Source organism: Folsomia candida, unplaced genomic scaffold (genome assembly GCF_002217175.1).
Source record: "Folsomia candida strain VU population unplaced genomic scaffold, ASM221717v1 Fcan01_Sc008, whole genome shotgun sequence".
NCBI lineage: Eukaryota > Metazoa > Arthropoda > Collembola > Entomobryomorpha > Isotomidae > Folsomia > Folsomia candida.
Window position 1 is genome coordinate 1442534 of NW_019091200.1, and position 17328 is coordinate 1459861.

At 40.8% G+C, this 17328-nt stretch overlaps 3 protein-coding genes across 4 annotated transcripts; 1 reads left to right on the forward strand and 2 right to left on the reverse strand.

Annotated features, from left to right (window-relative positions):
• The first annotated feature begins 199 nt into the window (after window positions 1–199).
• LOC118432972 (cilia- and flagella-associated protein 298-B-like) lies at window positions 200–1693 on the forward strand. The gene is made up of 3 exons (XM_035854363.1): window positions 200–253; window positions 326–706; window positions 1685–1693. Exons 1-3 carry the CDS (start codon window positions 200–202, stop codon window positions 1691–1693), a joined length of 444 nt encoding a protein of 147 aa, XP_035710256.1.
• LOC110853628 lies at window positions 798–9892 on the reverse strand. Of its 2 annotated transcripts, XM_022101920.2 has the most exons (7): window positions 9362–9892; window positions 4874–5243; window positions 4654–4798; window positions 4400–4575; window positions 4225–4332; window positions 3699–4150; window positions 798–3254 (listed from the first exon to the last, which is right to left on the reverse strand). In XM_022101920.2, exons 2-7 carry the CDS (start codon window positions 5222–5224, stop codon window positions 3140–3142), a joined length of 1347 nt encoding a protein of 448 aa, XP_021957612.1. In that variant the 5' UTR covers window positions 5225–5243; window positions 9362–9892; the 3' UTR covers window positions 798–3139. The 2 variants fall into 2 exon arrangements, with proteins under 2 accessions (XP_021957612.1, XP_021957613.1); XM_022101921.2 differs by lacking the exon at window positions 9362–9892 and having other exon boundaries at window positions 4874–5258.
• LOC118436500 lies at window positions 5373–8866 on the reverse strand. The gene is made up of 3 exons (XM_035854719.1): window positions 6895–8866; window positions 6150–6831; window positions 5373–5754 (listed from the first exon to the last, which is right to left on the reverse strand). Exons 1-3 carry the CDS (start codon window positions 7266–7268, stop codon window positions 5407–5409), a joined length of 1404 nt encoding a protein of 467 aa, XP_035710612.1. The 5' UTR covers window positions 7269–8866; the 3' UTR covers window positions 5373–5406.
• Window positions 9893–17328: the final 7436 nt, after the last annotated feature.

Below are 17328 nucleotides of genomic sequence, written 5' to 3' on the forward strand. Positions count from 1 at the left end.
TCACGGATGAGCAGGTAATTACTTAGATAAAAATTTCTTATTAAAGTAAATGAAAAGGCAGTCAAGTAAATGATTTCCACTGCAGGTCGAGGAATTAAAATTGGTGGATGAATGGGGTGAGATTTGCCTGCCCAGTGGTGGATTCACACTCGAAAAAGACCCCATTGGGCGTCGTAACGGAAAGAAACCGAATCCTAACATGGTCAAGGTTCTCCTCAAAACGGTGTCTGAAGCCAAGGATGCAATTTCAAAGGTTAATTAGTCAAAAGACATGCATAATTTTTTATTAATTATTAAATGCACGCTCTTCTCTGTTCATCTTCAGAATCTCGCCCAGTCCGGCACCCCACTAACTTTCTCCGTCGTCAAAGAGCAGTTGAGCCTCCTCTCGGGGGCCGTGACCATCGTGTATCCAATGTCCCTCCCACCTCATGACCCGATCCGGATGGAGTTCGAAGGACGGGAAGAACTCGAGGGGACGCACGACTCTTTGGCCGTCATGTCGGAAGCCCAACTTTGGTTTTGTGGGAAGGAGATCACCCCACAAAAGCTGCTCTCTGATTTTACCGGCAAAAACGACAAGACCAAAGTAGTGGTCAAGCTGTCCAAGAAAGGGAACGGTCCACCCGGAAGGGAACCCGTCTTGTCGGAAGACGACCGGAAAGAATTGATGCTCCATGCTTATCGGAAACAACAGGAAGCCAAGGTAAGTACAAAAACTCTTTATCTTACTTATGCACCATCCTAATAAGCGACACACACACAGCATGAAATGAAAATTATGCCAAAAACGCTCCTTTTTGTCTCGTCTTTTATCATTTTATTAGTATTTGCTTCCTCTTTTCTCTCTCGCTTATTCCATATACATATTTAAGTACAGCATAAATTATCATCGTAGGTTCTTCATGGTTTTTGTAATACAAAAGCGTGTAACATGATCACGGGATATCAATCATCATCACTTATCTGTAGTAGCTGTTAGTTTTTTTTCAGGATTTAAGGTCTAGCTGTGGTATCAGCAAAGTAAATAAATTAGTTTTATTTAATTTATGATGTAATGTGTGATTTTGGAGGATTATTTATGATTGGTTGGTTCTCAAGAACAAAAGACCATACGCATTTTATTTTTGTGTATAAAGCTGTATGTATATTGTGACTGCTTCCAAAATTTTCTTCGTTTTTGATGGGTGGGTTAAAAGGTTTACGAATATGGCGGAGTGTCTGTAACAATTAATTAACGAGTTTTCGACTATACATCGTCATTAAACTATTACTATTTAATTAGTAATTAGTTTCATTACTGCTGCAAGTTAGTAGTTGTTAGTAGTTGAAATAAAAAGCTATGTATCTTTCTCTCCTATTAATTTGTAATTTTGTAGCATTTAGTAATTATTAGTACCATTGTTCCAGACCGCAATATCGCGCATTCGATTTTTGGTCTCGATTTTTTATAAATCCAGCAGAATTTAATTTCACATTTTTTTTACGACCAGGCGATCCACGCGTGGACTTTCTTTCTTTCAATAAATACTTTCTCTTAGCACTTGGTATCAATCCAATGTTAACTTTCTTCAATAATATTTGTCCGTGGTTTTTGCATTTATGTATAAGATTTCTCTCCCTAAATTCTGGGTTAGTTAGTTATTTAGTAGTGGAGGCTATGTTTACTTTTACAATTTCTTAGTACATCTGAAGTTGAAGTATTTACATACATTTTATTTATAAATATTTCAAGATATGGCTCAGCGGAAGTGGAACAAGAAGGAAATTATAAAGATTATTAGAAAGAAAAAAGAGGAAACTACTTATTAATCTATTTTTGCTATGGTAGAAATCGTTGTATATTTTTGTAAGGTATTTTTTATGTGGGTGGTGGTGACTGCTTCTGTTCAGGTGGGTGGGTGAGGCGATAAAGAGAAAAGTTCTCTTAATAAAGGTGGGTTCACTCTTTGGTAACTTGCGCCAATGTTATAATTTAACTATGGCGCAAGTGACCAAGGAGTGAAGTCGACCTTTGTGTATTTTGGTAGGAGTGGAAAAATCACAATCTCAACTTCATATCATACTTTTTCACTATTTTTAATGTACAGCTTTCTCTTCTGCTTTCACCAACCAAACCGCTGACTGACTGACCTTCAGTCATATTTTATTATGCGCGAGCATGTATAAAAGCGACCTCGCCCTCTATTTTCTAAAACGGAAAAAGTCTTTTTTAACTGCTAAGTATTTACATATTTTATCCGCGTCAAAAATTGGTTCAAATTAAAATTCGAAATAATTATAGCTCTGTTCTTGTTTTCTTTTACTATGTCCATACACAACTAGCTAAACGTTAATTAGTTGCGTGTAAGTAAAGAAGTCTTAATATTTTGCTAGTTAATTATGCATATAGTTGGTTTTGCATTTTTCTTAAAATTCAGCTACTTACATAGAAAAATCCCTTGTATTGTTAACGAGGTGTGCGAATGCGGAGGAAAGTTGATGACTTTCTCCTTCCGTTTAGTTTTTTGAGGTACTTACTGCATTACAATTGCGACGAATTGTTGTGATTGATGAATGATGATTATATAGATTCGGAAAAGAAATTAAGTAATTAAAAATTAGAGCTAATTGCATAATTAATTATGGCGATGATCATAACAGGTAGTAAAATCTAGTAGTTGTACATACATATTAAATAAGTGGCATATATAAGTAATTGTAAGTGGGTGGAGTCCGCTGGACTGGATTATTTAAAAATTGCATAATAATTGTGTATATATTGCGCATCGTCCATATTTATAAGAAATTGGAGAGAGTGTAAAATTCCCTCGTTTTGTGGCGGTGGTATTTTTTTCTGTGGGTGGGTGTGACTATATGTACCTACATCCATGTAGTTTTGGTGTTGGTGTTTTCGTGTGTCTGATGAGGAAACGTGGTATAAAATCATGTCTTGATATAATAAGCTATATGAAATTGTAGTAATAATTCTTGTCGTGGCTTCCTTTATGCCTCTACATATTCTCACTTTTGGTCGATTGTGTCCTCATTGTGATGATGGATGGGTTATGTTGTTGAATGGGTGTGTAGCTAAACAGTGCTAGCTAGACGGTGGACTTGTCCCTTTCTCTCTAAAGTGGGGGGAAGGGGGGTTCTCGGGTTATAGCTTCCTCGCTCGGGCTGTCCCCTTATTGTTGCTCCCCCCGTTGTTGTTGTTGTGGTTGTTCAGAATTCGTGGATTGAGCCGTGGGGGCGGAGATGGGGGCGACTGCCAACTGCAAATTACAAGTTAATGAATTAAATATGTCGAAAAAATTGTCATTTTTTTTAAATAGTTGGACAAAACTCATTTAGTTTGCCTAACTACATAGTTTGGCCTTAAATAACTTTTGAATATGCGGACATAGATTTATTCTTTAGGTGAAATAATCCTAATTTTAAGCTTGATTTTTATGCTAAAAATCTCGCTTTCGAAAATTAAACGCTTTTTGCTTTCTTCAAATACAAATTTAAATCTAATTTCGTTTGGAAACAATTCATGTGTCGCAGCATGTAGAGAATGATAAGGTGTCAAACAATATTGGTATTATGGGGGATGGGACAGGCTATTGCGTTAAAAAGTAGGTATAACCAGTTACGAGGGAGGGAAGGGTAAAAAATCGCCAATTTGACCTTTCGTATTTTATGAACTCCTGGTTTATTTTGAAGCATTTACGTACCCGTCATCCATCGAGTTAACGCTGGACAAAGTCGTGTCTCTGGACGAGATTGTGGCGAGCGAGGGTGATCGTTCATGACCTCCCGATGCTCCCACTGCTCCTGCCGCGGCACCCTTGACCCTGGGTTGTTGGACGATTGCACCCGGCGGAAGTGGAGGCGGTGGTGGTGGCGGTGCTCCTCCGTCTGGTCGACTTCTCCTCGAGTTAGACCGCGGGGTGGCTTCTTGCGTGGGTGCGGACTGGTAGCGTGCCCGGCAGGGGCGCTTGTTCTTTCCCCGTTCTTCGCAGCTGGGACAATACCAAAGGGTCAGGATGGAGATGGACACGGCGAAGAGTGACGTGGGGAGGCACAGGGCGATGAGGAGTGGTTGCGCGGTCTCCTCCCAGTTATAATCCGTCACGACGAGGCGTGGGTTCGTGCGGGAGTAGAAACAGGAGAAAGTTCGTCCTTGCTGGAATGGGTTAGATATGTATATGGAGTCATTAGTTTCTGTCTAATTGAGGGTGTCGTCTCCTATTTACTTACCAACCCATACGTGTCGCCGAACTCTTCACACTTGACCCTGGGTGGATATCCGCATCCCTTCGCGTTGACGAGGAGTTGAGTATAAGACACGTCCCAGCGCGATTCGTCCTGTACAATAAATAAATTCACCAATTAATTTCCTTTTCTTAATCATGAGCATCGTTCGTTCACTCACCAGCCAGTCATGCGGGTCAAGAATGGTGTTGTTACTAATTCGTGGCCTGAGCTTGGATCCGGCTCTTCGATAGCTGACGTAAATCTGGTGGCATTGCGACGGTGTGGAGGTGCACCCTTCTCGACAGGACGCCCAGAGGCCGCACTTGCTCAACCCTGTCGCCGAGGTGTAGTCCACTGCAAAAAAAGACGCGTGTTATCACCACACACCGAGTAGATAACGTAACTTGGCTTATCATTGAATTTTTGCCTCACCCGTGACACATATTGCCGGAGAGGGGTCGAAATCGGCCAGCAGGGTGGAGATGGAAGGCTCCACGACCAGTGGGATGAGGAAGAGTAAGGCAAATACGCAGAGAGACGCCACTATTCCCAGAGCGAGAGACACGTAAAACTTGACCTGAATATGGCAAAAAAAGGCAATTAGCGATTCTTCTTGGCATTCTTTTGGTATAGTTCTATCCTTAATTTGTACCTGTTCTGCCAACGACAACGTTTCCGGGACCAACTCGACCTGTTCCTCCCCCGGAAGTTGCGTGGTGGAAGTGAGACCACCCCCTCCACCCGGCGGTGGGACGTGATGACTCGGTAGCGGTTGGGCAATCGAGGCTCGCGTGGCATACGTGTAGGCGGAAAGTGAAGGCTGATTCGGTGGTGCGGAAGAAGGAGGGCGTGACTCTGATATTGTGGCTCTCGACCCGTGGCGGACGTAGCCGTGCCCCCCGCCGCCGCCGTGGTCATCTCCGCCATGCTGCGACGTGCGAGACTCTCTCCGCTGGTGACGATTATTGATTGTCGAGGCTACGCAGCCCACCGCACCCACCATCGCGCTCTCTGTTCCTTATCTAACTCCAAACATAGCCAATATGTATATCCTATTAATTAGCATGATCTATCTAGTTATCGTTCGTATTTAGCAAGTATAATTAAGAGATCAAGAAATTCGCAAGTGAAAGTGAGGTGCAAATTATCCTAGAAAACTCAATTCTGTATGAATTGTAAATATATCTACAACGCCATGATTGCCTCTCCCTCCTCCTTTTCCATCCCACCGGATGGGTCACCCCCACAACAATGGAACGTAAAGTGAGAGTCATCCCCGACATGGATGATCCTCGTGCAAATGACGAGCGTGAGACAGGACACGATCGCCAGAGTGACGGGGACCGTGGATGCTATGAACAACTCGAGAATCGTTCTCATTCTTGAGAACCGGAGGACAACAAAGTCCTGCGGAATCTGAGTGACATTGGGAGAGTAGAAACACTGGAATCTGGACTGGCTTCGCAGATCGCTCCCATCACCGCCGTACTCGGCGTGGAATTTTTCACATTCGTTCAGAATCAGAGTGTTGACCTGTTTTAAAATTGGATGTATAAGTGAAAGGAAACTGGTTTGGTGTTGTATATTTTATGTTAACGTAGGACTCGATGACTCGTTATCAAAATCAGAATGTTTTTAATCATTTCTCCGTTCTGGGAATTTATTTTAAAATTCTGGATGATGAATTTGTAGAGCAAGGAGTCGCCAACTTTTTAAAAATATCAGATTTTGACAGTTTTTGAAGGAGGAAATCTCAAGTTTACATAAGAAGCCTCTAGAAAAGTTCGAGCTCATCGACTTAAAAAACTAAAAAATGTCATCCAGAATTTTAAAATATATTCCCAGAACCGAAAAATTATTAAAAATGTACTAATTTTGACGATTTTTGTCATAAGTCTTACGTTAACTAAATAAAAAAATGTACTCACGCAGCCCTCAAAGTTGATATACAACGGGGTGCTGTTCTTGATAAGGAGAGAATATTCCAACGGGGCGAAAACCCCTTCCGCATCCAGCATCCGATCCCCCGCTTCGCTCGATTCTAAATGACTGCTTAGAATATACGTGATGTTCGTAAAGTTTCCAAAGTGGTCTGGTTCCAGGAGCGTCCCATTAAAGCAGTCCGTCAAGCTCATACTCTTCAATCCCCCCGCGGCCACTCCTCCACCCTCGATCTCAGCCACATTCGTACAGAAGAGCACGAGCATGGGGGGCAGGGCGGAATTGGAGAGGGCCACCTTCCCCCGGGGCCAGACTTCCTGTCCCGTCTCGGCCACCACGGCGCGGTCGCAGGCCATCGTGAATATGATGTCGCCCTGTCGCACGAGGATGTTCTTGGCCCCCGTGCGGATCGAGATGCACCGCTTGTCACACTTGTATGGAGGCAGGATCTTGGCACACACGCCGTACTTGCAGTCGTACAGCCCCTCCAAGTCGGCACAGCTCGTCTTCGTGTTGCATGTCTTGTTCACATCGAGCGTTGTGAGGGTGCAGGCCAGAACGGACGTTAGGTTGCGGCACTGCGCCCCCGTCTTGTCCCCGGTCGCGGAGGATGCCCCCGTCGAACAGTTGTAGATCCCGTGCAGCTCGGAGCACTCGCCTTGAATGCAGCTGCGTAATAGTAAAATTGGATGAAACTCTGAACTGCAGATTATTAGTTGACCTCTCTCTCACCTTTTGACCTCCATTTTCGGATTGATTCCATCGCAATACTTCACATCCACTGCGGAACACTGCTCCAACCGGATGTTCGTCCCGTTCCACCGCACATCGACGAGGATTTGCGTGCAAGAACCGGAACTCTTGGAGAGACACCACTCCCCACACGACCCCCACGAACTTTTCCCATCCACCTCACAATTGGGTATGGATTTGTTCGATATAGTCGTACACATCACTGCGTCCTCGAGAAAGCCAGAGTGCAGGGTGCGGTAGGCTGGCGAATAGATGGCCACGGTCAGATACACGAGCGACACGCAGCTCAGGACTGCGGTCATCTGACAGATGCAGATCGTGTAACAAATCCGCTTTTCGAATGGCGTGTTCATCTTGGCCTGATTTTAATTTAGGTTTCTTCAGTGCAATGACTTTCACTCGCTGAAAATTTGAGATCAAGGTTCTCCAGAAAGATTGTTGTCAACTTTCTCCAGGAAAAAATTACATGGTGGTCGACGAAAGGATGAAGTTACTGCTCAAATTTTGCTTTCTCCCGTGAAATAACTTTCACTCTTTGAAAAATAGGTTTCAACTTTCTCCAAAAAAAAATTACGTACGTGTCAACATGGTGGACTGGATGGGGAAGTGATGAAGTAGTGGTTATATGGATAGCGTAGCAGCGTAGTTGTGGCAGACTTGGTTGCAGTAGTGCTGGGAGATTGGGTGAAAGGAGGTCGGGCGCAGGAGCGGTTGAGTGGCAGGCTTATAGGGGACAAAAGATAGCGCATTATGTTGTTCAGCCTAATCAATACTTGGGCTCGGCTCGCTTTGGTTTGGCTCAGTTTTTCCTGCTTTCACCCACTGCTCCAGTTCAGTCAATGGATTGATGGAGTCGAATGGCCACGGTTCCACCGACCGACTTTGCTTGTACACACTCATTCCCACTTGGTCCTGTCTACTTATCACAGCTGCACTGTGTATACTGCTCTCGTCGGTCGTGTGGCGTTGCTTGGTCTCGCTGATGATATCTCGGGCTGCATATGTATGAATTGTGTGGTGTGGTGTGGACGTAATGATAATTATGGGGTTCCTAAACCAACACTGCCAATCAAACCAGCACCACTACTTCCCTCTTCCTTTGGGTGGGAGAAAATTCACCAGATTTGGCCAATATTTGCGAAAGTAGTTATCTCTGCGTGAATGTATGAATTAAGTTTGTTGACGAGAAGATAAGTGGCGATTATGATGACGATGAGGATGATTTGGTGGTGTGTGACCAAGGTTAGAGAATTATGCTGAGGACAAAATGTCAAATACTGGATATTTATGTAAATATTTCTTCAGTTTGGTACTTGAATGTTGACTTTTTCTCCGGTTATCGAAGTGTTCGGATAGTTGCCGACTGATGTGATTCCGATGTCGGAAATCTTGTTGCGTTGTTGTTAATTTGCATGTTTTACCGGAAGTAAATACATGTGCAGTCAAAGAGTTTATTGGTTTTCTATGGGCATCATGTTTTTCATTTTTCTGGAGATGAAGTTAAACTCCTTAAATTTTTTGCAAGGATGCTAGATTTGTCGATATTGTTGGTCGCGATCAGTGAATTTTTGGCGAAAGTATTTTTCCAACGGGACCAATGCCATGTTTTGATTGGCATTTGATTCAATATGCAAATTTATCAATGCATGTCGTTTTCCAATTTTCGTTAGACATATGGTTTTGTAACATGTACAGATGCACATTCAATGGGTGATAGGAAATTATGCACATAAGAATTGTGTCAGGTCCAAGTGAACATTGAAAAGTCGCAGAATTCTGAGAGATACATATTTGTGATAAATTTGTTGCTTGAAATGTTGGACAAAAGCTCAACATTTCCGTATATAAATTGATTAGTTTCGGCGTCAAAAAGGATAATTTTCAAATTCTGTATTTTTTTTGTTATGGTGGATTATAGATTCTTTTGCTTAACTGGAGGAATTTTAGTCATTATTATCACAATTTTTGAGTATTTACATGATTTCACAGTTTTCACAGTTTTGCAACAGTGCACATTTTTAACACAAAATAAATTCGATTTTTGTTTCCCGTGCTCGAAAAAACAATCACTTCGGCAGTTAGCAAATTTGCGTTTTTAAAATTTCCGTAACTTTCAACTTTCTCTTGAGTTTGGTTAAAATTTCCGGAGCCGATCTTTAATCGCTTTTGAGCGTCCTCTGAACATTTTTCATATTAAATCCAGAAATTTTTTACCCAAATCAAGAAATAAGGAAAGTTACCGAAGTTTAAAAACGTAGGTTTCCTAACTCGCTATTAAAACTATGGATGAATAGGCTCACATTAAACTTCACTCGTTTTGTAACCAAATTTCTTGATCTCTTATTAAACATGATATGCATACATATCCCTTCTCGCAAAATTCAGAATTTTGCCTCTCTGCTTCTGAATTTTTATTCCCTACCAAAAACAAAAACATCTTTCTTACCTTTATCTCGCCAAATCTTAGCCCCAATAATCTTCGGATCAGTGTCACACAACTCTTATCAAATACTGCTTATTACCTTACGCTCATACATAAATAGTTGCTGTTAAAAATTATCTTTGATGCACTTGAGTGAGAAGTTGTCGAATTTATTGTCGTAACACCACCACCACCATTGCCGTTTGGTAATCTGCATCATCTTTTCAGCCCAACTTTCTCACCACCACGACCACCACACCCACGTCCCCCATTCCAACAGCAGCCTGTTCTCTGCACAACGATTTATTTATTTACGAGGTTATCAAGTTTATAATCAAAAAAATGAATCAACTTTCTCTTTCAGCTTTCACTTCACCTCTCACTTTTTACACGTTTCCAATAAGTTTGTGGAGGTAAAGGTTAGGCAGTAAAATGTCAGGTTATCTTACTCTACGATAACTACAGTTAAACAGTGCCCCTCCAGATAATAATTAATGTTAATTGAAAGAGATTTTAAGAAACGAGCTCAGCTCAGCTTCTTCCCCCTCCTTCATCATGTATCCATTCGTATGTGTGTCCAAATAGGACCAACTTTCACCCAAAAAGAAATGCAAAGAAATTTGATGGAACCGAACTCGAATCGAAGCACCACCAGTCATATAGCAAAATTCTATATCGCATAAAATTCCCCTGGTGGAAAAGTACATCTGCCGGGCAGCAGGATCTACTAGGTGGAGAAAGTACCCGACTTTCTCCACCAGATTGAGCACCACTTTAAAAATGTGGACAAATCCAAAAATGCCCATCATGCATGTCAATGATTTACACTTTTTCTTCCTCATCCAAACTTTATGTAGCGATTGATTGCCCGTATAAAAGTTGGATTTCCACGTTAAACTTTTACCAAAAAACGACTCTAAATTTTTCACCTGCAGACAAACAGAGAAAGTCGACACATTTATGCAGACATACATTCCTCACTCACTCCTTTTGTTATTCGTGGTGCCATTTTTTGTCTGGTTAGGGTAGTAAAAAAATTCTGCATCATTTCATTGTTTGTTACATACACGAAGGAACGCTACCGAGAATGAAATGCTTTTTATTCCACTGCATTTATTACATATTTCGTATCATGCAGCAGTCCTTGTTTCTTTCTTTCGCGTTTAACTCGATCGCCCAGTCAGTCAGTCAGTCATCCATCTAGAATCGCATGTCATCAGTTGGGTGGAAGGTTGTTTTTGCTTGGTGCATGCATGTGTGACCAGTCGTTTAAAGCCACCACCACCACCACCGCGTTCCTACCCACCCAACAAAAAGCCGTGTATTACTCTATATTGTGCCCTCGACTCGTCGCAATTAAAGTGTGATGATGTCGTGTTGCTTTCTTTCTCTCAGTGCCAATAAGTTTTTTCCCGTCGTCCACACTTTCATACATACACGGAATGAACGAGGGTGCAACAGCGCCACGAAATTTCCACCAGACGAGACCAACCAACCACCAGACCCACATGCCAAATCTATACGTATTTATATGACTTGCCTGCGAGTATGTACACGACCGAAATAAAAGGCTTCTTTATTCATCAAGCTTTCTACATTAAATTCCTTGTTCGTTGCTGCTGCTGCAACACACGCAATCCACTGGAAAATAATGTTGGTTGGTTTGGTGGCAACGTGTACTTTTAGTTTTGTATGTATGTATGTATGTACGGTCACTCCCTCTTCGTCTCCACCCAAAAAGCCAAACTGTACGCAGCTAGCCAGCCAGCCAGCCATATCATCCATGCACATATGTATGGACTGCCAAAAAAATAGAGGAAGAAAGCAGTCGTGTGGATGGGGAAAGGTTGATATTATCTCAAATACCAAATACCACCACACCACATATTGTACGTTCAGCTCAGCTCAGCTCACTTTGTTGGATTCATAATATTACTTATTGCAAGGTGAAACTCATTGCTACGCTGACATGGCCGGTAATACGGCGTTATTAAAGGTAACAGCGGCACGTAAGGCAGGGTTTCGATTCTGGCGGGGTTTGGTAAATATATTTCTTGCACTGCAAAGAAAGAAATGCGAGGTGCATGAAACTGGGAGAAAGTGCAAGAAATATGCGCCATATGAACTACATATTTATAGCGGCGGGTAGTAGTTTCTTGCACCTTGAATTTCTTGCAGGTTAAAATGTTTACCTGCAAGAAACCACTTTCTCCCCGTTATTTCTTGCAAGCCGTTCCTTTCACCCGAAACACTGTCCCGTATGTACAAACATGGTCATAGTTAGTCCTTTAAACTGCCCATTATTATGTGTAGACTCTCCTCTCTCTCTCTGTTCCCATCCTGGAAGTGGTGGTGGTGGTGGTGGTTGAGAGAACAAAGAGAAAATAGTTTTGTTTAGTGTCGAGTTTTCCATTTCCTTCCTCCCTCCTTTCTTACCGCATGCTGCATACATACCTTCACTCCCTTCACAATCTGTTCATACACACACTCACTCACTCACTCATCATTTATGTGGAGAAAGCGACATAATGACGACGACGAGGACGAGTGTGTGGGCAAGGCTAAAGAGCTTATGGCTAAACAAAAGAGAACAAAAAGTCCAACTTGTTGTTCTTTCTTTTTTCCTCGGCGGCGGCAATAATGGGAACAATTGGGACAAGAAGAAGGGGGGCTCTCGAGTTATGAATATGTTTGTCATGCCGTCGTCGCCATATAAATATTTTGGAAGTTGCCCTTCCAAGAAAATAATAATATGTATGAAAGAGAGAGAGGGCAACCTCTCCCCGTCATTTACGTATCCATTCCACCCTCCAAAACCAACCCTGATTAATGATGATGACCCATGATTATGGAATAATTGGAGTAATTAATTCCCTCTCCGGGCTAAACTCTTATTCGTGGCGTGACCTTCCTGAGTCCGGATAATGGCAAATAATTGGCGGAGGAGATCGAACGACGAGAAATAATAATAAGTAAGCAGCATGGACTTATCTTCTGCTGTAGCTCTGTCCCCTGCCATCATCATCATTGATTGTGTCAAACAGTAAGTATTGATTATTTATTTATTGATTGGCACTACTTATCGGGAACTTTTTCTTGCGTGGCGTGGTAGGTTTTACGAGTGGGCGACAGGAAAGGGTGAGAGAGTTATGCAGCTTGTTTGTACATACACATGTCGACAGGGGAGAGAACGAGGTGACGTACGGAGGTGGGTGAGTGTCCAAGTGGATTATTGTCTCGGGAAAAATAAGGACGACAAGATGGGCAAATAAGATAAAGAATGATGACAAATACTTGGCAGTAGTTTGTTGGTCAACTTTAATTCTTTCCTGCAAAGAACTTGGAAATGTACATATTTAGTTCATTTCGGCATTTTTGGACATCATGAGAAGAGAAAGTCTTCGCTTCGATTAATTTTTAGATGAAATTTTTACCGGCGGATGTAATATGCAATTTTACCGTATGGTAGAATTGCATTTGGTACCTCCGCCGGTAACAATTGTATCCAAAAGTTGCCAGGTTCTCATAATATTCTTGAAATGGAAGGCAGTCAAATTACAAATAATATTCTTGCTTCTTTAGATTTTTGTTTGTTATCTGATTGGCATCTCATGCTAAATATTTTGTAAAATCTAGCTTTTTTCGCACCCCAACTTTCCGACTTTCTCTCCTCCAGAGAGTTATTAACCGTTGGCCTCTACCCTACCATTCGCTGCCCTCGTATTGATCCCATTATTAGGATCGTAGTACATAGCTCGTCTTCCGTGTAGTGCGTGTTAGTCGTCGTGTCCGTGTGTGAAGATAGAATTCTTCTTTTTCCACACACACACATAGAGAAATATACGTTACATTCATCCAATCCAATCCACACACTACACGAAATTCTACTACGTACGTACGTACGTAGGAACATAATCTCACTCTTGTGTGTCTGCTTTCTCTCCTTTCATCGAAGAAAACCAGCTTTGTCCCCCTTTTTATATGTTCACCTGGCTTTTGGCGTCTTGTAAGTCTCTCCCACCATGCATTTGCTCAAGTACAATAAGTACAAGTCGACATGCATGTAGTGTTATTGTGTGTCTTCCTTCGTCGTCGGGTCGGCATTTGTAGATATGCGGGTGATTGAGAGTGTGTATGTATGGAGCTGCCTGCCTCTGTATGTATTTCCCCTTCTTCCTTCCTCCATGACATCAATTATTCATGTAATCCAACAACTAAAACCCACCAGCACCACCACCACCACCTACTTCTTCCTACCCGGTATATTTAGATAGAGTTGGGTACTAGATACACTCTAAAAAATCAGGAGTGCAGTCTTATTTCGCCCGAGTCAGGTTGTTATTTAATTGAGGTGGGTGTAGTTTAATATGACCACTACAACTTTTGTATTTTTCCTCATCTCCCAATTTGATTTCTAATTTTGCATGTTCTACGTGTGCAAAATTTCAAGTCGATTGGATAAGTTTTACGAGCGTAATCGATAGACAGACAGACAGACACCATGACTGGTACATAAGACCTGAGACTCAGGCTAATAAAAATCCGGTGACAAACGTGACTACACGTAATCGGGGTTGTTATCATTTCGGTGGTAGTATGGTTCCGAGCTATTGGTAGCTGTTTCCTACGTGGTGATTCCGCTGTAACCGAGCGGCGACATATCATCATCCGGTAATACTCACCCATCGATGATAATCCAGTGCTAAAATTTCTTAGAGTGTACCCACACCACATACCAAAACCAAACCATCTTCTACTTACTCTCCGCTTTATATATTTTTTTTCTATTCCTCGTCTCGTTCTTCTATCTTCTCGACTGGCCGGCGCATTTTTAATTAGTCTCGTATCAAACAAAAATAGAAGAAGGAAGAAGGACGAATTTCTCAGAAGGAGAGATTTCTCGTTCATCGCTGCTGCTCCTTCAAAAGAATAAATTATACGGGAGCAGAGAGAGAGAAAGCAAAGCCAGTCGAATATCCAACTATGCACTGCTGGTTGGTCTGGTCTGGTCGGGTTTGGTGGTTGAATGAAGGTGAAAAAGGTTTATGGATTATAATGTAGCAGTTGAAGATCTCTCATTTTTTAAGAAAGCCAAAAAAGATGAAAAGGGTTGTGATGAAGAATTAAATGGCGTGCCAGACAGAAGCAGAAGAAGAAGAAGACCCATTTGAAAATAAATGAGATTGGGATATTCTTTTATCCGTCTTGCCCTATTTTTCGGTCGGATCACATCCATTTCATGGTCTGGTCTACACATTCCAAAAGCTGGCCTTTCCTGTTTTCAGTCAGTCATGGTGTTCCATTTGTTTGTCTATTTTTGGGAGGGAGAAAGTACACGAAGGTGCGGGTATTGGGTATGATTGGTTTGTGCATGTAGTACTTTTTGCTTGATGAAATCCCGTCTCCGATGGGATCAGGCTGGGGGATTGTTTGACTGAGTGCGTATAAAATCTCACCTGCGGACATTTCCTCCTCCTCCTCCACAATGAAGAGCTGTGCACACACACGTACGACTTCTTATCGTGGTGATGATGATGATGCATCTCATCCACATCCACCCATCCGTTTGAGAGGGAGAGAGGAAGGAAGGAGGAAATGTTTACTTGGCGGAAATGCTCCTCTCCATGTCCTCCTTCCTACCTATCTACCACTCCTTCTCCACTTTCGGACACTGCATCCCATCATGAACTTCATCACCAACCGCCACATACATACTTACATTTCCAAGGTGGTTTCCATTGATTGATTGATTGATTGATTGATAGTCATTTATTCACATATTATTCCTTGATCAGTACAATTTAATGACTGGTTTACATCAAGTAACACTAAAAAATAGATTGAGTAAAGAAACTAAATTAACTACACAATGTGGTATCTAAACAAAGTTACTTGTACGTTTTTTCATAACAAACTCCGTGATACGACTTCGTACATTTCATGATATATGTATGTTCTCACTAAAAAGTTCATGTAGCATTTGCGCGTCTAAAGTATTCCATAACTTAATTGAGTAATAGCGCACTGAATTCGTAAAAATGACAGAGCTGTGCGTTATTATGTGCATTTTCTGCGAACTCCTAGTTCTATGCCCTGTTTCGTTTAATGTATACATATTATCAAATTCATTTACATTAGTCCCATATTTTTTTATCTTGAACAAATTCCATATAGCATAATACTCTAGCCTCTCTTTAATCGACAATAAGTTAAATTTTTCTAACAAATCATCATAATTTATGCCAGCATGTGACTTTTTGCAACTTGCTCTTGCATTCGCTACAGTAGTATTATCAAATTGACATTTCCAGTAAGTTTTGGTATAATATTTCGCTAACTTTGGATAACAATAGGTAGCTAACAGTTGATTCACTTTGGCTTGTATTCTTGTAAAGTCACCTACTCTACTGGGACCCCATATTGTCAGACAATAATCGGTCACCGCATTTACATATGCATTTAACAAAACAGTAAGCATATGTCGTGTGAGATGTCGTCGTAGCCTGCTCAGTAATCCAATATTAATACTAACTCTCTTTTGCACACTTTCTGAATGGGCCTTGAATGAAAAAAATTCATCTACAACGACTCCTAAATATTTATATGAGCTAACTCTTTCAATTTCCACTCCATTAATTAGTATAGGTGGTAAATTCTCAAAAGTTGTACAATTTGGCCTTTTCCTGATAACCATGTATTTTGTCTTTTCCTTATTCATACTTAAACCTTTGCTTTCTAACCAGTTATTCAAATTACACAACTTATCACTCATTTCGTTTATAATAACATTAATATCACTCCCACTAATCTGCACAGAAGCATCATCAGCAAATAAAGTGTAAAAACAATCCGTTAAAACCGTTGCGATGTCATTTACAAATTAAAAAAAACAATACTGGACCATTAACAAAACCTTGTCCGATACCACGATTTACAACGAATGCTCTTGAGATAAAAACACCAATTTTAATGTAATAGTGTCTATTTCTTAAATAATTACATATCAATAATAACAATTTGGCATTAATTTTATAAAATTCACGCAGCATTTTTAATAGGTGATAATGAGAGATCGAATCAAATCCCTTTCTTAAGTCAATAAAAGCAACCACCACAAATTGGGTCGGTTTGTCTAATTCATTAAAAACATTCTGTGAAAATACTGTCAATGCTGTTGTACAAGATCGTCCCGTTCGAAAACCATGCTGATTATTATCTAATATATTTAACTTTTCTATCGGGGGTAACAATTTCATTTTAAGAATATACTCAAATAATTTGCTAATCGAGTGGAGAGAAGATATTGGCCTGTAGTTATTCAGATCCACGTGACTTCCTTTTCCCTTATACAGAGGTAAAACCAGACCTTCCTTAAATCTATTAGGATATGTACAAGTTGTAAATATGGTTGTAAAAAATATTGCTAAAGGTATAAGTAAATAAGGTAACAGAGGTTTTAACATTTTGATGGGGATTCTATCCTGGCCCGAAGACTTTGGCTTCAATTTTGGAATACATTTTGATATGTCATTCTCACTAACAATAATATTATTTTCATCCGACAATGCATCACTTTGCAATAACTTTAATAATTCATCATTACACTCTTGGGAAGTCTCATCCTGAAGTATGAATGTGTCACTTAAGAGTTTAGCTATTTCATTCTTATCACTCACCGTCTCGTCATCTCTCTTGAGATAGTTTATTTCTGCAGATTGTTTGATATTTTTACCAGTTAATTCTGAGTATGTTTTCCAGATTGTTTTTGATTCTAGACTAGAAAATTCTTTCTTAAAATATTCACGCCTTTTTAATGAAATACGATTTTTTGTGAAATTGCGTAATTTGTTATATTGCTTTCTTAAATCTGGAGTTGGTGAATTATCAAACATGTTTTTTAATTTATCCCTTTTTTTGATTAGCTGCAAAATTTCTTCATCCATCCATTCTGCAGCATTTCCTCTAATCCTTTTCTTTCTAATGGGACACAA